At 46.1% G+C, this 20,952-nt stretch overlaps 1 protein-coding gene across 2 annotated transcripts in view; it reads left to right on the top strand.

Moving 5' to 3' along the window:
- Dcaf1 (DDB1 and CUL4 associated factor 1) overlaps positions 1 to 20,952 on the top strand; it is a 55,591-nt gene that overhangs the window by 32,982 nt on the left and 1,657 nt on the right. For both annotated transcript variants that reach the window (XM_042665857.1, XM_042665855.1), the window contains exons 16-23: positions 265 to 347; positions 1,652 to 1,736; positions 5,084 to 5,317; positions 7,310 to 7,403; positions 7,879 to 7,983; positions 8,205 to 8,278; positions 8,756 to 8,857; positions 18,081 to 18,333. In XM_042665857.1, the coding sequence (XP_042521791.1) occupies positions 265 to 347; positions 1,652 to 1,736; positions 5,084 to 5,317; positions 7,310 to 7,403; positions 7,879 to 7,983; positions 8,205 to 8,278; positions 8,756 to 8,857; positions 18,081 to 18,333 (1,030 nt within the window). The remainder of the gene's footprint in view (positions 1 to 264; positions 348 to 1,651; positions 1,737 to 5,083; positions 5,318 to 7,309; positions 7,404 to 7,878; positions 7,984 to 8,204; positions 8,279 to 8,755; positions 8,858 to 18,080; positions 18,334 to 20,952) is intronic.

Genomic DNA, 20,952 nt, shown 5'->3' with positions numbered 1-20,952 from the left:
GGGATTGGACCCAGGCCTTGTGTGTACTTACCTAGTGATTTACCACTGAGTAATTCTTTGGCAGTTTTGTGAGATAGTCTTGCTATATAGCCCAGGCGGCCTTTAATTCATGTTCTTCCTCCTATAGCTTCCAATTGCTGGTATTACAGGTGTGCCTGTCATGATTGATTGTATTCATCTATTTTCAGATGCTAGTGACAGACGCTAATACCTGCGTTTATGTATACACACACACACTTAGTCACTTTAGTCTCCTCCTTTTAGGATGGGTCCTTGCTGCTGACGTCTGCCACATGGAGCCAGCCGTTGTCCGCACTTTGGGGAATGAAATCTGTATTTGATATGAAGTATGTATTTGTTTTTGCAGCCCAGTTTCTCTATGTTTACTTAATTTTTATCCCTGTTCAACTGATTTTAAGCTACAAGCCTTTTAGGAAAAGAGAAATGATGTGTGAGCTGTCGCCAACTTTCTTCCTCATTCAAATCATGTTGAATTAGAATGTTTTTCTTTGCCAGTCCTGAAGCTTGAACTCAGGGCCTGGGCTCTGCCCCTGAGCTTCTTTGGCTCAAGGCTAGCACTCTACCACTTGAGCCACAGCGCCACTTCCGTTTTTTTCTGTGTATGTGGTACTGAGGAATCAAACCTAGGGCTTCATGCATGCTAGGCAAGTACTCTGCCACTTAGCCACATTCCCAGCCCTGAATTAAGATTTTTATATCTGTTTTTGGTAATATTGGGGTTTGAACTCAGAGACCGCTTGCCACTGTGTAGTTGAGCTGTTTTCAAAACAACTGTGTTTTTAGGATAGGACCTGGCTTTCTATCCAGGCATGCATGTGTGTGAGCTGCAGTCTACTTCCTGTTGCTTGATGTGTTCATGGGTGTGGTTTCTATGATCCTCCTAGTCTCAGCCTCCCACATAGCTTGGTACACACCACTATACCTAGCTATGGGGTGAGAAGGATTCTTGCAGACTTTTTGCCTGGGCTGACAAATGGTGATGCTACTATTTTCAGCCTCCAAGTAGCTAGGATTACAGGTATGAATCACGGGTTGCTTTCTACCTGGCTAGGTTTTTTTTTGTTGTTGTTGTTTCAGTCCTGGGCTTGAACTCAGGGTTTGGGTACTGTCCCTGATAATTTTTTTTTTTGCTCAAGGCTGGTGCTCTTCCACTTGAGCCACAGTTCTACTTCTGGCTTACTGGTAGATAAAGTGGAGATGACAGTTTCGTAGACTTTCTTGGCCAAGATGGCTTTGAACTGCTATTTTCAGATCTCAGCCTTCTGAGTAGCTAGGATTATAGGTGTGAGCTACCAGTGCCCAGCTCTGGTTAGGTTTTTATCTTTCTCAATTCCAGTTCTCATATAAAGTTTCTACATTTCCATTATTCAACAGACCTTTCACAACCCTCCAAAAAAACCTGTGTACATACTTTCTTTTATTTATATATGACACACTTGCTGGTACATTTTCAAAGGCATCTGTGCAATATTAGCCATTTCTCTAACCAGGAGATTTTGTTAATTATTTGTGGTCTTTTTGGATGGACTCATGTGGATAGTTTTACATTAAGATGGAAATAACTCTTTAATTGGTTGAAAGGATATTTCCTGAAGATCTGTCATTTAAGTACTTGTGTTGTTTTCCATAGGCATTCCTTCACGGAAGATCACTATGTTGAGTTCAGTAAGCACTCTCAGGATCGGGTTATAGGCACAAAAGGAGACATTGCCCATGTAAGTACTTAAGCATCCATTGGCTTCCAGGTGATTTTCCCATGTGTTCATTGAAATCTTACAGATGGAATGTGGGGACTGTGTGCATAGGTTCGGTTAGCAGCTAGAAACTATTTACTGAAGACTGGGGCTACCTTGTTATGCCTCAGAAGTAGAGCGCCTGTGTAGCATGCACAGGATTCCCTCTTAAAAATAAACACACACGCATGCGCGTGCACACACACACAGAGTGAGTATGTCCCAGGGAGCTGGGCATGGTGATTTATATCTTTAACCAGCACTTAGAGGCTGAGGCAGGGAGATCTTGCATTTGAGACCAGCCTGGGCTATAATATTGAAACCCTGTCTTGGAGGGGGAGTGGTAAGTGAGAAAAAATTCAAATGAGCTGAATGTGGTGGCTCATGCCTATATCCTAGCTATTTGGGAGATTAAGGCAGGAAAATGGCAAGTTTGAGGTAAGTTTTAGCAACTTAGATTCTACTCCAATATAAATTTTAAAAAGGAGTGTGGCTAGGGCTATTGATACGATAGCTCATTTATAGAGAATTTGCCTAGCACACTGGCTACTATCCCCAACACCTCAAAAGTAACAAAACCACCAGAAGATATTCCTTCCTATTAGGATCTAGAAGTATAATTAAGTAGTTCTAAGCTATACGGGAGAAATGTGAACGAGCTGAACATGAGCTTAATCTGACAATTTGAGAAAGATACTAGCACAGTAGATCTTTTGTATTTTGGGACAGGGTCTCACTGTATAGCCCAGGCTGGCCTTGAACTCTTCAATTTTCATGTCTGTAAAAGGGTTTGAACTTGGGACTTTGTACTCACTGGTCTCTTTTTAAAAATTTTTAATTTTTAATTAAACTTAGGGCCCGGGCGCTGTCCCAGAGCTTTTTCACTCAAGGCTAGTACTCTACCACTTTGAGTCACAGTGCCACTTCTGGTTTTCTGGTGGTTAATTGGAGATAAAAATCCCACAGATTTTCCTGCCTGGGCTGGCTTCAAACTGCAATCCTCAGATCTCAACCTCTTGAGTAGCTAAGATTATAGGCGTGAGCCGTTGGCACCTGGTTACTTGCCTTTTTTTTTTTTTTGATCCAGTCGTGGTGTCTGAATTCTGGGCCTGGGCGCTATCCCTCAGCTCTTCAGCTCAAGGCTAGCGCTCTACCACTTGAGCCACAGCGCCACTTCCAGCTTTTTTCTTTTTTGCTTATGTGGTGCTGAGGAATCGAACCCAGGGCCTCATGCATGCAAGGCAAGCGCTCTACTACTGAGCCACCTTCCCAGCCCTTTTAATTGAAGTAGTTTTGAGGCTGTTTAAAGTTTTATTATAAAGGTAATGTACAGGGGTTACAGTTACAAAAGTAAGGTAATGAGTGCATTTCATTTCAAGCAGTGTTACCCCCTCCCTCTAGACAATTTTTTTTTGTTGTTGTTGGTTGTGGGTCTTGAATTCTGGGCCTGGGCACTGTCCCTGACCTCTTCAGCTCAAGGTGAATGCTCTACCACTTGAGCTACAGCGCTACTTCCGGTTTTCTGATGGTTAATTGGAGATAAGAGTTCATAGACATTTCCTACCCAGGCTGGCTTTGAATGGTGATCCTCAGATCTCAGCCTCCTGAGTATCTAGGATGACAGGCATGAGCTACCAGCACTCAGTTTAGACAATTCTTTTTTTTTTTTTTTTTAATTGTGAAAATACTACAGAGGGGTTACAATTACATGGGCAAGATAATGAGTACGTTTCTCATCAAGCATTGTTGCCTCCTCCTTTGTTTCCCCTTCCCATCCCTTCCCATCCTCCCCCTGCCCCCCTAAACAATTCTTTTGAAGGGTTTTTGCTGAAAAACCTAAGTAGAGAAATAGTATAGCATTTTGGGGGAGGATATGGGATGATAAAATTAGAACTTTCCCCTCAGTTTTTCCCTTGTAAATGTTAAAACAGAAAACCTGAAAGAATAGTATATATATACATATATATGTATATATATATGCACACACACACTAGATTTGTCAATTTAATATTTTGCATATTTTCTGCATAAATGTGTATGTTTTAGTGAGTCACTTAAAGTAAATTGCAGACATCATGGCTTTCTAAGTCTTAAAGCATCTCCTAACAGTACGTTTTATTACATAATCACTCTTGCCAAATTTTAAAGTATTATAGTAATCTCATCTAATTGCCATTCTACACTCAGTTTTCTTAACTGTTCCATCTTGATGTAACTTGTTTCAATTGCTGTTATTGTTGTCATTGTTTTGAACCAGCGTCCAGCCAAAGACTCACATTGCATTTGATTGTATGTCTTATTAGTGTTTTAAAGCCAAGAACCAATTCTCCAGGTTTCATGACATTGATTCTTGAAGAGACCAGGCTAGTGTGTCCCATGACCTGAATGTGTTTGTTTCCTTGTGATGTCTCAGTTGTTTCTAGATCAAAGGATTAAAATTTTATTTTATTTTTTAAACTAAAGCTTGGCCCTTTGACAACATGTTTGTAAGCTGAAAGATCTGGTCTCTGCATGGATTACACACTGTAGACTTTAAAAACTTCTAGTATGAGTAGGGCTAGAGTATGTTTCCATGGGGAGTTTTTTTGTTTGTTTTTTTTTTGGTCGGTCGTGGGGCCTGAACTCTGGGCCTGGGCACTGTCCCTCAGCTCTTCAGCTCAAGGCAAGCACTCTACCGCTTGAGCCACATCGCCACTTCTGGCTTTTTTCTTTTTGCTTATGTGGTGCTGAGGAATCGAACCCAGGGCCTCATGCATGCAAGGCAAGTGCTCTACCACTGAGCCACCTTCCCAGTCCTAATGGGGAGATTTTTAAGGAGTAAAGTTTTATGGCCTTGATGGTTCTCTCCAAACAGTAAACTTTAATGAGTATTCTATGGATCATCATTGATTGATCCATGTGAAGAATTTCTCAGTTTTAATGTTATAAACTTTGTTTCTTTTTTTTGTTGGAGACCAGGACTTGAACTCAGTATCTGAGGCTTGCTTTTGCTCATTGGCTGTTGCTCTACTACTTGAGCCGTGCCTCCAAGCCCTTCTTTTTTGTTTCTTAAAGGGGGAATTATTAGGAATTGTTTTATTGAGATTCCTAATATAATTTCATTTGTTTCTTAAAGAAGAGGGATTTTTGAAACGTTGAATGGGAAACTGGAAAGCACTTAAACCTAGCTTTCCATTACTTTAAATTACATTCCATTATTACTTTATAATGTCAGGGCTTTCATAATCCAGGGAAAGTTTGGGAGACGTATTTTTACACACAGATTTTCTTTACATTTGTCAATGAATGGCTTGGTCTGATTTTCTTTTCCCGCCCCTTCTTCTCTAAAGATTTATGATATTCAGACTGGCAACAAGCTGTTGACTCTGTTTAACCCAGATCTTGCCAACAACTACAAGAGGAACTGTGCCACCTTTAACCCTACAGATGATCTTGTGTTAAATGATGGCGTCCTCTGGGATGTCCGCTCTGCACAGGCCATCCACAAGTTTGACAAGTTCAACATGAACATCAGCGGTGTTTTCCATCCGAATGGGCTGGAGGTCATCATCAATACTGAGATTGTATCCTTTACACATCCTACTTGCCATTTGTCATCTGGTGTGCTATGCAAAAAGTATTTTAAGTATTGAGTTGTCTTTCTGTTTTTCTTTCTTTTTTTTTGGGGGGGGAGGAGGGTCCGGTTGTGGGACCTGAACTCTGGGCCTGGGCGCTGTCCCTCACCTCTTCAGCTCAAGGCTAGCGCTCTACCACTTGAGCCACAGCGCCACTTCCGGCTTTTTTCTTTTTGCTTATGTGGTGCTGAGGAATCGAACCCAGGGCCTCAGGCATGCAAGGCAAGCGTTCTACCACTGAGCCACCTTCCCAGTCCCTATTTTTCTTTCTTTCTTTCTCTCTTTCTTTCTTTCTTTTTAATTGGCACCATTGGGGTTAGAACTCAGGGCCTTGTGTTTATCTTATTTGTTTTTGTTTTTATTAGATAATATTATAAAGTGTTTTATGTAGGGGTAGGTTTATCCATCGTTCTGGCTGCCACCAGGCCATGTTGGCCCTCCACGGGGAAAGACAGGGAAAGGCCTGAGAAAGACCTGGGAAAAAGCTGGGAAAGAGCTAGGAAAAGGAGAGAGCTGGGAAAGAGAAAGAGCTGGGAAAGAGAGGGCCTTGTGTTTGGTAGGCATCTGTTCTACCACTTGAGCCATGTTTACAGCCCTTTTTGCTTTCGTTACTTTGGGGATATGTATGCGTAGGATGGTCTGGATGATGATTCTCCTATTTACATTTTCTGTGTAGCTGGGATGATGGGCATTTGCTACCATATCCAGCTTTTTTATTGGTCGAGGTAGAGTCATGTGAACTCTTTCCCTGGGCCAACCTGGAACTGTAATCCTCCTGATTTCCAGCTCTTGGGTAGCTGGGATGAGTCTCTGACTCATGCTAGGCATGCTAGGCATGAGTCTCTGCCCAGCTTTGAACTGACTTAAAGGCTTTTGGAAGCACTTTTATTTTTGCTCTATGGAAACTGGTTGCTGTCATAGAAGAGGAAGATGGAATACGTGTTTTGTGGGGAATGAACTTATGTAGCTTTTCAGGTCTTTTTTTGTTGTTGTTTCACGTAGCTTTTATATGTACTGCGATACTGTATAACATTTATATTTATTTTTATTTTTGTCAGTCGTGAGGCCTGAACTCAGGGCCTGGGTGCTGTCCTTGAGCTGTTTTTGCTGAAGGCTAGTGTTTTGAGCCATAGCACCACTTCTGGTTTTCTTCATGGTTAATTGGAGATAAGAGTCTCATTGCCTTTCCTGCCCTGGCTGGTTTCAAATCTTTTTTTTTTTTTTTTTTTTGGGTCCGGTTGTGGGGCCTGACCTCTGGGCCTGGGCGCTGTCCCTCAGCTCTTCAGCTCAAGGCTAGCGCTCTACCACTTGAGCCACAGCGCCACTTCTGGCTTTTTTTCTTTTTGCTTATGTGGTGCTGAGGAATCGAACCCAGGGCCTCATGCATGCAAGGCAAGCGCTCTACCACTGAGCCACCTTCCCAGCCCTGGTTTCAAACCTTGATCCTCACATCTCAGCCTCCTGAGAAGCTAGGATTACGGGCGTGAGCCACCAGTGCCTGTCCCATACATTATTTTTAGAGACATCAGTTAACTTTTTTTTGTCGGTTATGGGACCTGAATTCTGGGCCTAGGTGCTGTCCCTGAGTTCTTCAGCTCAAGGCGAGTGCTCTACCACTTGAGCCACAGCACCACTTCGGGCTTTTTCTGCTTATGTGGTGCTGAGGAATCGAACCAGGACCTCATGCATGCAAGGCAAGCACTCTACCACCGAGCCACCTTCCCAGCCCCATCAGTTGACTTTTAAAATACAAATATCTAGTAGGAGTTTAAAAAGTGCTATTTCAGGGGCTGGGAAGGTGCCCAGCCATTAGTCTTGTGCACAAGACACAACAGCTTGGCCTCTGTCCTCTCAATCTCAACCTCCCAAAGAGATAGGACTATGTAGGTATGAGCCCAGGCACCTGGCTTGTGAAATTGTTTTTCTTAACTCCTCTCCCAGTGGGACCTTCGAACTTTCCACCTGTTACACACGGTTCCTGCTCTGGATCAGTGTCGCGTGGTGTTCAACCACACGGGAACAGTGATGTATGGAGGTACTAAGCCATGTTCCTGGTTCTTCTCCCTTTATCCTGCCCCCGGTACACCTGGGTATTTATGGGGGGAAACAAGCTCTCACTTGTGGGGACATTTGGAAGATGTAACCCGAAAGAACATAATAATAGTACAAATGGAGACCAAAGGGAAGGCAAAAATTTTGCAGATGACAAATTTTGTATAGAAAGAAGTACTAGGTAGTAATCACGCACTTAAGAACCTGTACATTTGTCGTCTTGGGCTGTTCCCAGCCGTCCACTGTGTAAGCACATGTTGGGCGGCAGATGCAAGGTCGTGGATGTTATTGCCATAGGAGGTGAGATGCAGGGAGACTGAGCTGGGGGACGAAGGGGAATAGCCAGGAGACAGTTTGTTTACAAGGAAACTCACTGAATCTTGATTGGCCGTTAAAGTTTCTTGCGCTAGTACATACCAGATGTTTCTGATTTTAAATAAGTGTTTCACCCCCACTAGCTATGTTGCAGGCAGATGATGAAGATGACTTAATGGAAGAGAGGATGAAAAGCCCTTTTGGGTCATCCTTCCGCACGTTTAACGCAACTGATTACAAGCCTATAGGTAAGCACCAAGGGGCAGGCGTGGACTTTTTTTTTTCTTCTTTTCATGTTTGTTCCTTTTTGAAGAGCTACATTCCAATAGGTCCGTCACTTTTTTTTTTTGATCAGCAGAGGAGTTCTGGAAGTACTTGCAGATCAATCATTTTGATTTCCTTTGGAAGAAAAACAGGTTAAAAAAGGGTAATAGCACAATCCTGAATCTTGTCACCTTGTGTTTTTCAGCAACCATTGATGTGAAGCGGAACATCTTTGACCTGTGCACAGACACCAAAGACTGCTATCTAGCCGTCATCGAGGTGAGAGGCCTCCTTTGGGGGAGGCCCTGCACTTTTGTTCTGATGCTCAGGGTCATTTTCAAGTTACGTTGCATACTTTTTGTATCAGGTGTGTCATAGACAGTGGTGTTCCTGATGGTAGACCATTGATAACCGCCTCAATTAATAAGGTTTGGGGCATAGTCAGTACTAGAGAAATCATAAGGTGGTTTCAACATAAGATAGCACACAGTTCTGTGTACCAGAGTCACATAGTCATTCCTCTTCAGAGGAGTCATGGGGCGGAGTGGGGGGGCGGGGGGGGGGGGGGGCTTGTTCCAAGGATAGTGGCCTCTGCTGTCTTAAGCCTTCAAATCCTGTCTTCCCATCTCCTAGTGTGTCCTAGGTAGCTAAGAATTTCAGCTATCAGTGGCTTTGACAGGGTAGGGTCAGGTTCCTGGGCCCGCGTAAGAACTGAGGTGTATCACTGCTTCTCAAGGGCTGTGCGTTTCCTTCCAGAATCAAGGCAGCATGGATGCTCTAAACATGGACACGGTATGCAGACTTTATGAAGTAGGCAGACAGCGGCTGGCCGAGGATGAGGACGAAGAAGAGGACCAGGTCAGTGATCTCAGCGTTCTTTCTACTAAACACAGCTTCCTAGTGATTATGTTCTTTTGCTTTTTGCTAGCAAAGGCTGAGCTTCCAAAATTCACTCTAAATATAGATACTCTTAACCATTCACTCCAAATATGGTGCTCTACTGTCATACTTGGAAGGCTTATTGGGTGTTTGATGCTTAGAAGAGAGCAGAGTTTTGCTTATAAGACTGTCATTTAGCCAAGGTGGTTGTATGTACCTATAAGCTTAGCATTCAGGAGGTAGAGTCAGAAGGATCACAGGTGTGAGGCCATCCTGGACCATATAGTGTGAGAACTGACTCATAAATAAACACACAAATGACTGGGAATGTGGCTTAGCGGTAGAGTGCTTGCCTAGTTTGCATGAAGCTCTGGGTTCACTGCCTCAGTACCACATAAACAGAAAAAAACAGAAGTGGTGCTGTGGCTCAAGTGGTGGAGTTGTTGCCTTGAGCAAAAGAAGCTCAAGGACAGGGTGCAGGCCCTGAGTTCAAGCCCCAGGACAGACACAAACAAACAAACAAAAAAGAAAAATAATTCATCAGTATTTGATGATCCTGAATTCCATGTGTAATTTACAGCCTAGTAATCTCTTGGTTTTTATGTTAGCAATTCCCTTGTTCCATCCTTGCCTTCAGTGCCCTTTTCTGGCTTTAAAATATATCTCCCCACCTAGAACAAAGTATGTTAAGTGAGGAAGCCAAGCCCAGAAAGACCAGCAGTGTGTGCTCTCTCTCATATGGGGAAGGTAGATCTGACTTACACTGGATCATGACAAATTACACAGGGCCACAGGCATTTGCACACAGTGAGGCCCACGGAGGATGTTCTTAGGAGAGGAACACAGAGCTACAATGCTTATGTGCCTCTGATGATATAAAATAATATTTTTTGAAAGGAACTCCAGGAAATGGAAACGAGGGTTTTTCTTTGTTGTTTTTGTTTTATTTTTTCTTTTTGTCTTGCTTGTTTATTTATCTGTCTGGGAGGGGAAAAGAGGGGCACAGAAATGGAGGGACAAAGGGTGAACAAATGCAGCCATGACACTCAGTAGACATGTGGAAAACAAACTGTACAACTCATGGGTAAGAATGGGAGGGAAAAACTGGGAGACAGCGAGGGAAGGAGCGAAATGTACTCATTACCTGACTTATGTAACTTCAGTGCTGGAAGTGGCGCTGTGGCTCACGTGGTAGAGCACTAGCCTTGAGCTGAAGAGCTGAGGGACAGCGCCCAGGCCCAGAGTTCAGGCCCCACAACTGGACCCCCCCCCCCCCCACAAAAAAAATCTTGATATTTCTGGCCAAAAAAAAAAAATCTATAACTTCAGTGCTTTGTATGTCACCTTTATAGTAAAGATAAATTACCTAGCAGGGTGTGACATCATATGTCAGTAATCTTGGCCACTCCCATCAATATAGGAAAATTCTGAGAGACTAATCTGGACAAAGTCAAAGTTACAGAAGACCTTATCTTAAAAAAAAAGTAAACCAAGTTTGACCCAGCAAGGCGCTGGTGGGTCACACCTGTAATCCTAGTTACTCAGGAGGCTGAGATCTGAAGATTGTGGTTCAAAGCCAGTCTAGGCAAGAAAGTCTGTGAGACTCTTTATCTCCAGTTAACCACGAGAAAACCTAGAGCGATGGTCTTGAGCAAAAACAGTTCAGGGACAGCACCCAGGCTTTGAGTTCAAGCCCCCTGACTGACGTAAAACAAAAAATAAGTTTGAATTGTAGCCTAGTGCTTGTTATGCTGGTGCTCTACCACTTGAGGCATTCCCCCAACCCTTCTGGCTTTAGTTATTTGTGAGATAGGATCTTGTTTTTGCCTAGGGCCAGACTTGGACTGTGATCCTCCTTGTTAGGCCTTCCACATAGCTCGCAGTACAAGGGCACGTCTCCACACTGAGCTTACACTGAGGTCACACTTACTTTCTATCCTGGCTTGCCTCAGTGATTCTCTTGTTTTCTACCTCCTGAGCAGATGGGATTTCATACATGAGCTACTGTGCCTAGCCAGTACCATAGCTTTTTCTTTTCTTTCCTTTTTTTTTTTTGTTGCAATCTTATAGCATTATTTGACACTCACTAGTTCTCATCCACATTGACTGTCGGTAGATTTTTTTTTTTTTTGTCAGTCATGGGGCTTGAACTCTGGGCCTGGGCACTGTCCCTGCGCTCTTCAGCTCTAGGCAAATGCTCTGTCGCAGTACTTCTGGCTTTCTAGTGGTTTATTGGAGATAAGAGTCTCACAGACTTTCCTGCCTGGACTGGCTTTGAATGGTGATCCTCAGATCTCAGCCTCCTGAGTAGCTAGGATTACAGGCGTGAGCCACCGGCACCTGGCTTGTCTGTAGATTTTTGAACATGGTCACAGGAACATAGGTTACTGGAGTATAGAGCCTGTTTGGCGAGCCTTCATCCTCATTGTGTTTTATAGATAACCACACACAGATCTGATAGGGGACATTCCTTACTCCTTTGGGCCAGACAGCTTTGTTGAGCCATCGTTTTTTCAAATACCATATTATGAAGGATAATAAGGCTCCAAATGCTGCCAGGAGTTTCCCAGTATAGAAAGGATTTTCTTTAATGCTTTGCAGCTGCATTGTCCATAAGGGTCTTGGTTTCATGCGTGGCGGGAATCACCAGTGTTTAAAGTGTAAGTGAGTTATTGAGCTGTGGTTATGTGAGATTTCTAATTCATTAGTGACATAGATTTTTACGTTTTCTTGAGTGCTGTACTATTGAACTTACACAGGTAGCTAGTCTTTCTTGGTAACAGAGATTATAAGTGATAATAGATCCTTCAAGATCCTGTCTAACCCCAACCCCGAAAAAAGATTCTCTAAACTTCATGGGATTACCTTTGTTTTGATGCCTTGGTTGAGGTTTTTGTTTTGTTTTGTTTTTTGTTTTTGTTGTTGTGGTTGTTGGTCATGGGGCTTGAACTCTGGGCCTGAGCGCTGTCCCTGAGCTCTTCACTCAAGGTGAGCCACAGCACCACTTCCGGCTTTCTGGTGGTTTTTTGGAGATAAGAGTCTCATGGGCTTTCCTGCCCAGGCTGGCTTTGAACCAGGATCCTCAGCTCTCAGCTTTTTGAGAAGCTAGAATGACAGGTGTGAGCCACTGGCTCCCAGCTACCGTAAGTTTGCCTTGCTTTTGGGACACCATTTTTGCTTTCTGGAGACTGGCTTTCTCAGAATTAAGGGCAGGAAATTCTCTGCAAATTTACACAATGATTTAAACACAGCCCACGGTAATGCTAGACTGGAGCATCTCTGCATCTGCTGAGCCGCATGGTGTGTGCACAGGAATGCAACATTTCTGACAAATTTTGCTGTTGAAATTCCTTGGCCAGAACCGTGTGTGGTGAGTCTGCAGACAAGGGGGTTGCTGGGGCGCTGCAGGGGCTGGGGCAGCCCCGGCCCTCCTGCTCCCACGGGCTCCTTCAGCCACTGGCTGTCAGCTCTGTCCTCAGGCTGCTTCCCCAAGTGGTTCATTCATCTCCATCCCTGCCCTCCCACATCCCTGCCATGGAAGGCAGTGGGTGGACTGCGTTCTCTTCTGGGGATCATCCCCGGGTTCCTGGGAGGTCTAGTGTATCTTTGAGGGGAAGGTCAAGTTCAGAGGGAAGCTACGATTTCCCAAGGCACTCTGGGAACTGCGGGGTGGGGGTGGGGGGATGTGGATGTTCTGTGTCGGCTTCATTTTGCATGCATGGAGTAGTGAGGCTCTAGAGAGAGATGGCTGACTGTGAAGCATGAACACCCTGAAGGACCAGCCTGAGCATTCCTGTTCCTCACTGCTCCCTTCAGGTTGTGTGGGACAGGGAGAAACCTCCATCCTCCCCCTAGAAAGGGAAGAGATCCACGGCAGGGACTTCGGACCTTCTGGCCCTGCAGGCAGAGACTTGTGTCTCAGCACAGGCCGGCAAGGTCTAGACATATGGCCTCCACAGGGACCCAGTTTGTAGGAAAGTTAGAGAGGTCCGGAGCACTGAGGGGAGCAAGGCTGGGCATAGCCGTGTGACGTGGGTAGTTAGCATTGCTTCAGGATTTCTCAGGCTCTAGTGGTCTTTATTGGTCATGTGATGTATTTCCCGTCAAAGGAGACTCAGGTCACATGTCTTGGATGGGATAACATGCTTAAGTTCTTTCTACGCTTACATGTATTGGCCTGTTTACTGTGTAGAGTTGTTTTTTTTTGTCGGTAATGAGGCTTGAACTCTGGGCCTGGGCGCTGTCCCTGCACTCTTCAGCTCAAGGCGAGCACTCTACCACTTGAGCCACAGTGCCACGTCCAGTTTTCTGGTGGTTTATTGGAGATAAGAGTCTCATGGTCTTTCCTGCCCAGGCTGGTTTGAACCTTGATCCTCAGATCTCAGCCTCCTGAGTAGCTGGGATGACAGGCGTGAGCCACCATCGCCTGGCTATGTAGAATTCTGTAGTGATGTTTGGCCACATTTACTTCCTCATTGCATTTCTCCTCACTGCCTCTTTGTTTGCCAGTTTATTATTTTTTTTTTTCAGTTATTTTCCTTTATATGCCTCACCTGATTTTAAAACTAGAGACTTTTGGTTTTCATATGAGCCATTTGCTATTCAAAGTGTGTCCTAGATGAGAGTCATGCGTCTCTAGTCTTGGCAGATGTTCCGGGTATGACATTCATGGCTTAGGGATGCAAATACCTGTGACCGACACCTTTGAATTTGCCTTTTCTCCTTAATGAAACAAACTCACAAGTATGTGTGCCAAGCTCCCTTGTGCTAAAATGGTACGGCATAAAGTGCCTATATAAAACAACTATTAAAGAGCTTTGTAAAGACAGAATTTACATCCCACAGAAATAGTTCAAGCCAGGTGCTGGCGGCTCACGCCTGTCATCCTAGCTACTCAGGAGGCCGAGATCTGAGGATCTCGGTTCAAAGCCAGCCAGGGTAGGAAAGCCCTTAAGACTCTTATCTCCAACAAACCACCAGAAAACTGGAAGTGGTGCTGTGGCTCAACTGGTAGAGCGCTCACCTTGAGCTGAAGAGCTTGAGGGACAGCGCCCAGAGTTCAAGCCCCACAACCAACCAAAAAAAAAAAAAGAAAAAGAAAAAGAAATAGTTCAGGTGTTGGGACTCATGAAGTTTGGAGTTTTAACAGGAGGGGATGAGCTATACTCTGTGTTGAATGAGCAGGTACAGAAGAAGCCACGCTAGCTGTACACACTTGGTTCTAAGGCTGGCACAGTTGAACCACTTGCCCATTAGAGCTCATGTCAGTCATGGAAGGCTTGGTGTGTGGTCTTTGTGTGGTTTGTGTGTGTGTGTGTGTGTGTGTGGTGTGTGTATGTATGTGTGCACATGCCAGTGTGTACACGCATGCTGGCCCCAGGGCTTGAACTCAGGGTTTGGGTGCTTGTTGTCTGTAAACTGTAGCTGCTTCTTTTTTTCCCCCTTTACCTGAGCTTCTTTTAGTGCTCCACCTCTCGAGCCACAGCGCCACTTCCAGCTTTTTCTGAGTAGGTTGTTGGAGATAGGAGAGTCTCACAGCCTTTCCTGCCCAGCCTCCCAGCCTCAGATCTCAGTCTCCTAAGTAGCTAGGATTATAGGCATGAGCCACCAGTGCCTGGCTTGCTGTCTGTTTTAAAAAAAATCACTTCAGGGGCTGGGAAGGTGGCTTAGTGGTAGAGTCCTTACCTTGCATGCAAGAGGCTCTGGGTTTGATTCCTCAGCAACCACATAAGCAAAAAAAAAAAAAAGCCAGAAGTGGTGCTGTGGCTCAAGTGGTAGAGCACTAGTCTTGAGCTGAAGAGCTGAGGGGCAGCGCCCAGGCCCAGAGCTCAGACCAACCGAAAAATAAATAAGTAAAACCCACTTCAGTCAACTGTGTTGTTGGTTTTGAGGCAGATTATAAAGTCACATATTTGCAATTGATCGCTGTTTGTAGATTTTGAACAGTATATACCCTTCAGTTAATTGTAGTTAACATTAAATCTATAAAGCAAGAACAAGGGAATAATGCTGTCTTTTTTCCACTCCTTTTGGGATCTGGGACTCACTGTGTGCTGTGCTTGCTGTATGTTTTTCACTGCCTAGAAGCGGATGGTAAGAGTCTTTACTGACCCCACACCCTACGCTGCCCAAGCCATTGCTGAATATCCTGACTCCTGAGAGGGTCTTTGTTCCATTTACTAACAAAAACTAAAATGTTCTTGAGTTAGATCCTTCCAGCGAGGAAAGAAAAACAAACTCTTGGTGACCTTGAAACAAATATGTAGCTTTGTAGCTTTTAAGGATAGTTAATATCAGGAGCAAGTGTTAAAAGAAGTAGGAGTGTAAATTCTTCAAAATAGAACAGAGGGAAGGATCAAGATGGTAGGATTCGGTTTGAATTACATTTTTAAAAGATAATCTAGGTGTTTGTTTTGTTTTGTTTTTTGGTCAGTTGTGGGGCTTGACTCCAGTCCTGGGTGCTATTCTTATGCTCATCAGCTCAAGGCAAGTGCTCTGCCACTTGAGCCACAGCGCTACTTCTGGTTTTCTGGTAGTTCATTGGAGATAAGAGTTTCAGGGACTTTCTTGCTCGGAGTGGCTTCGAACTATGATCCTCAGATCTCAGCCTCCTGAGTAGCTAGGATGACAGGTGTGAGCCACTCTTGCCTGGCAGATATCCTAGTTTTTAGATTCGTTGTTCAAGTGTGGCGAGAAGTTTGGTTTCTAATAGACTTGGTTACAGCTTGGCAGGAAATGCAGATTGATTCCCCTTTGAAAAATGGGCATTCAAGAAGAGTTTTGAATGACCCAAAGACAAACGCTGCACTAAACAGCTAACAAATTATATCAAATGCTGTTGAAGTCTTAAAGATGTAGCAGACTAGCAGGGGAACACCTGGACTCCGCCTGGGTTTATCTAAGAAAGGGCACTCCAGCTGTCAGCCTGGTACTGGTTCTTAATTAGGGGTACACTTCAAATTCCCCGACAGCCTCTCCACAATCCACTTGCACAAGCTTGATTTAGCAAGACCGACTCTGGTCCTGCACCGTTGTTGCGGGGTTAGGCAGTGTCCGTTTGGAAAAAGTTCTCCGGTGATTGTGATGGTCACACCTGAATAAGCCTGTGATGGAATCAAACCAGGTCACGTAAGCAGAAACTGCAGTTCAGAGACCTTGCCATTTAATAGATGTTCAGTAAATGGTCATTGTTTCTGTTGCCATTCTGTATGGGGATGTATCCTACGCCTTTGGGTCATGGAAGGATTTAGGGAGATGGAGAGGCTGGGGGAGAGGGCACAGTAACTGAACGCGAATGCTGCACACTCCAGATTCTGAGAAGCAGAAATGAACTGGAACCAAAACCAGAGGACTGGACAAGGAGGAAGAGATGTGTTTGAGATTTTGGACGCTGGTAACAGAGAGAGGAGTAGAGAAGCTGCTAAGCCCCCGTGGTGGTTGGAGTGGAGTTGTAGAATTCTAGGATTTTTAAAGTTTAAGTGGTACTGATAGAGAATGAGTGTTTCAGGTTTATAAATGATAGATTATAGGAATGTAGAAATACTACAAGTTGGAGGAATCCTTGTGCCTGGGGAAGGGAGCTCTGGTGGAGACCGGCGAAGTTTTCAGGCAGGCAGCCCAGGTTGGAGACCGGGACTGGTCATCGGTCATTCCCTGTAGAGGAGAGCTCCGTGGTTGGTGTCTGTGTAACAACCAAGCAACCAAACCAAAGCAACCAAACTTTCAATGGAGTTATTTTGTTTATGTCAGGCACTTTCCCAAGAGAGCTTATATACCCATACACTCAAAACAAAAACAAAAGCTTAAATTCTAACAGCTCTATGAAGGTAAGTGATTTGCCTGAAGTTGATAATCACGCTGATGGACTTGGGGTTTGGTGGAGGCAGCCTGGCTCCAGGACAGACACCATTAACCAGCCCCGTGTGGATTGGTGCGGGCACAGCCGCACTGTGGCCCTGCGTGAGAGGAAGAGGGACGGCAGCCCAACACCACAGGCCAGCACCAGAGCGCAGCCACTCCCTGTGGAAGTTCTGCTTCTAAGCTCTAAAAGCACTCTGGCCCAATTAGATGAGCCAAAACCAAACCCAACCAAAAGACAGGATTTCTAGCTCCATTTGAAGCACCGTTTAGAGGACCAGGTACTTGGCGAGCAGAGCACGTGCCTAAAGCTGCTTCCCGGCACCACCCGGTTCCACCCCAGGTTCCATTTTGGGTGGGTCTGCTGAGCCTTTGCTTCATGAGCTAGCCTTCAGATTTTAAGATGTAGAAAGTGGCCATTTAAGCTTTAGCGTTTGTGGCCGTAGCCCTATGTGACAAAGGGTGTGCTGAAGTAGCTCTGATCATTAAACACGAAGCAGAGACCAGGGCAGTGGCGTCCCTTCCCTTCCCATGCCCTTCCTGTCCCTCATCACACGTGATGTCCGCACAGCCTTCCAGGAAGAATAAATAAGCCTTCTACGAGCTTTAAGAGGCGATGTGGTCTGTGGCTGGCCAGCAAGCCATGGCGACTGGTATTTGTGATGTTAAAGCGTAGCCCCTGCCTGCCCGACCGCCCCGCATCGCTTTTGATGTGGAAACTGTTTCTCAGTTCTTCTGGCTCAGCCAAGCTCGATGTTCTTAAGAAACAAAAGCATCGAGAACAGTTTAACCAACCCACTTAACTCCAGTGCCTAGAGGAAAGCAGTTCCATGATTTCTGGTGGTTTTCTTGACTTTGGGAAGTTGTCTTAAGGATGGAGGGAAGGATGGATGGTTTCCGGAGTGTGCTCTTTGGTTGGTCACAGGAAAGGTGGGTCTGTCATGTGAGCCTGCGTTAGTTGGTGGCGTGTGGAGAGAGAACGCGTCCTTTTATGTTAGCGCTGTGAATCTTAACTCAGTGCATTTGCTTTGGTTGATTAGGAGAGAAAGAAAGGGTCCCTTGGGCTCCCGGAATAGTGATGGCTGAGAATTCCGTGAAACAGGTTGTCTGTCTGCTTGCTGATGTCAGTGTCCACAACCAGAATGCCTTTGTGGGGTGAGCCGCCCCCCTCGTTTGAGAAGTGCTTCGAGGGCCGCGGGGTGGTGGAGGCGCCTGCCAGAGCCCCCACTGACAGGTCTGGCCGGCTGCAGTGTGGGCTCTCCCGGGCGCAGTGTTGGCAGGAGTCCACGTAGCTCCCTCGGTTAGGTCTCTGTCCGTCCTAATGGCTCCCGTGCTTTCTTCTCAGGAAGAGGAGGAGCAGGAGGAAGAGGACGATGATGAAGATGATGATGACACTGATGACCTAGATGAACTCGACACCGACCAGCTGCTGGAGGCAGAGCTGGAGGAGGACGACAACAATGAGAACCCCGGGGAGGACGGGGACAACGACTTCTCCCCCTCGGACGAGGAGCTGGCCAACCTGCTGGAGGAGGGCGAGGACGGGGAGGACGAGGACTCCGATGCCGATGAGGAGGTGGAGCTCATCCTGGGCGACAGTGAGTATAGGGCCCACTTGGGGCCGAGCCTTGGTACCCAGGGCAAAGCCCTCTCTCGGGGGCGCACCCGGCCCAGGGGGCCGCTGTCCCTGGGTTCCGGGCTCTGCTGATCCACCACCACTGGGGTTTCCTCAGAAAAAAACTAATGACGTCACTGGTCCCTTGTTCTCTCTCACCAGCCTGTGTACCCACACCAGAGCTCTGCTGCTTTAATGCGCAAGCAGTCATAGACAAACACGTAAATGAATGCTTATGGCTGTGTTCTAATAAAACTTATTTACAAAACCAAGTGGTAGGCTTGGAGTTTGTCAACCCTTTCCTTAGACTGAGTGAGAGGCCCCGCAGCATAGCCCTCCTCTGTGGGTTTGTCAGGAGCAGCACGTCCTAGCGTGCTGCTCCATCCATCTATCCATCTACCTATTTATTTATTTTTGTGCCAGTACTAGGGCTTGAACTCAGGGCCTAGGTGCTGACCTTTAGGGTCTTCACTGAAGGTTAGCCCTTTACCACTTGAGCCATAACTCCACTGCTAGCTTTTTGTGGGTTCATTGGAGATAAGAGTCTCATGGACTTTCCTGCCTGGGCTGGCTTTGAAACGCAGTCCTCAGTTCTCAGCCTCCTGAGTAGCTAGGATGACAGGTGTGAACCGCTGGCACCCAGCTCTTTTATTGTGTAATGTTTCTTAAGATTGTGTCCTGTGTTCCATCCGTTCTGTCTCCCACTCCATCGCCTGCTAATGGGTGGTCTGGGGTCGGGAGCGCTTACCCCAGCTGGGTCTATAGCAGTTCTGTGTAGATGTGCAGTGCTGGGACCACTTATTCTTCCAAATATCGGAACACATGGTTCCTAACTTGTGTACGGTAGAATTAAGTTTTGATCATGAGACATACTTTCGGTGCTGCCATCAGATATTCTTCTGGAAGGAATAGTTCAGGTTTTAAAAAGTCCCTCTCTGAAAGGGGGAGTTGTGGAGCTAGCAGCGAGCACATGGCGTTGGCATGTCTTGCCTTCGGCTTGTGGATCAGCTCCTGCGGGGTGGGGGGAGCCCTCTGCTCCCAGCTGGCCTCTCACCCCCGCGCTCTAGTGCCGATGTCACAGACGTGTGCCGCCAGGCCCCGCTCCAGGCTTTCCACTCTTCATCTGATTCTTGAGCCTCTCCAGTTGTAGTTAGCAAGATGGCCCCCTCCTTTTGCTGTTTGGAAAATTCCTTCTCTCAAAGCAAAGATAATCTGAGAAACTTGTGTCTGCCGCTGGCTGGGGTGTGACTATGATTTAATAGCGGACATTTCAGCCGGGACTCTAGAGTGGAGGTGCAGCTGTGGAGGTGGCATTTGCCTGGGGCTCTGGGAGACACTGCCCCGCCCCAGCAGCTTTCAGCGGGGCAGCCAGACCACAGCAGGAGCAGCAGCTCTTAGCTTTTTTGATGTTCTGGAGTTCTTTGAAGGTATGACAGAAGCCATAGAGAGAATAATAGGAAATGTCACCAGTGGGTCTCCATCTTGCCTTTTTTGTTTGGGGGAGGGGAAGGTTGGTGTTCTTACTGACTGGGACTTGACCTCTTGGGGCCTGGGTATTGTCCTGTTTTTGTTGTTGTTGTTTGTTTTTACCTCTACCATTTGACCCACACCTCCACCTCTGGGCTTTTTTTTTCTTTTTTCTTGGCCATGGAGCTTGAACTCTGGGCCTGGGCGCTGTCCCTCAGCTCCTCAGCTCAAGGCAAGCGCTCTACCACTTGAGCCACAGCGCCACTTCCGGTTTTCTGGTAGTTTAATGGAGATAAGAGTCTCATGGGCTTTCCTGCCTGGGCTGGTTTCAATCCTCAGATCTCAACCTCCTGAGTAGCTAGGATAACAGGTGTGAGCTACCAGCGCCCAGCTTCTTCTGGGCTTCTGTTGGTTAATTGGAGTTTAAGTCTCAGGGATTTTCCTGCCAGGCTGACCTTGAACCACAATCCCCCAAATCTCAACCTCTTTGAGTAGCTAGGATTATAGGCACAAACCACTGGCACTCTCCTGCAAGGATCCCAGATACAGGGGTGCAAAGGAAGAGGGAGAAACACCCTGATTCTGGGGTCTTTGGTTGTCTCTGCTTGCATTCCTTGCCTCCTATCTTGTGTTCCTAACCCCTTCCACACACACACATCCCCCCCCCCCCACACACACACCCCTGACAACAAACGTAGCAAATTTAACACTGCAGGGGTGTTTTTGTTTTTGTTAGTCATGGGCTTGAACTCTGGTCCTGGGCGCTGTCCCTGTGCTCTTCAACTCATAGCGAGCACTCTACCACTTGAGCCATAGTGCCACTTGCGGTTTTCTGGCAGTTAATTGGAGATAAGCGTCTCAGGGATTTTCCTGCCTGGGCTGGCTTTTGAATCGAGATCCTCAGATCTCGGCCTCCTGAGTAGCTAGGATGGCAGGCGTGAGCCACCGGGTGCCCTGCTATGGGGGGTGCTTTATCGTTCATCTGCTTTTGCTTCTCCATCCTTCCAGAACGGGAGGTCCCAAACGGTGTCTGGGATTGGGTCATTTCAGTGACCTCAATGAGGGAAAAAAACGCGAAGGAAAGTGGAGAAAGGAGTCCCATGGCCGCCTAGCAGGTGGGGAGTGTGGGTGTGCA

Source organism: Dipodomys spectabilis, unplaced genomic scaffold, assembly GCF_019054845.1.
Source record: "Dipodomys spectabilis isolate Male_0828 unplaced genomic scaffold, ASM1905484v1 ptg000360l, whole genome shotgun sequence".
NCBI lineage: Eukaryota > Metazoa > Chordata > Mammalia > Rodentia > Heteromyidae > Dipodomys > Dipodomys spectabilis.
This window is presented reverse-complemented; position numbering and strand designations above follow the sequence as displayed.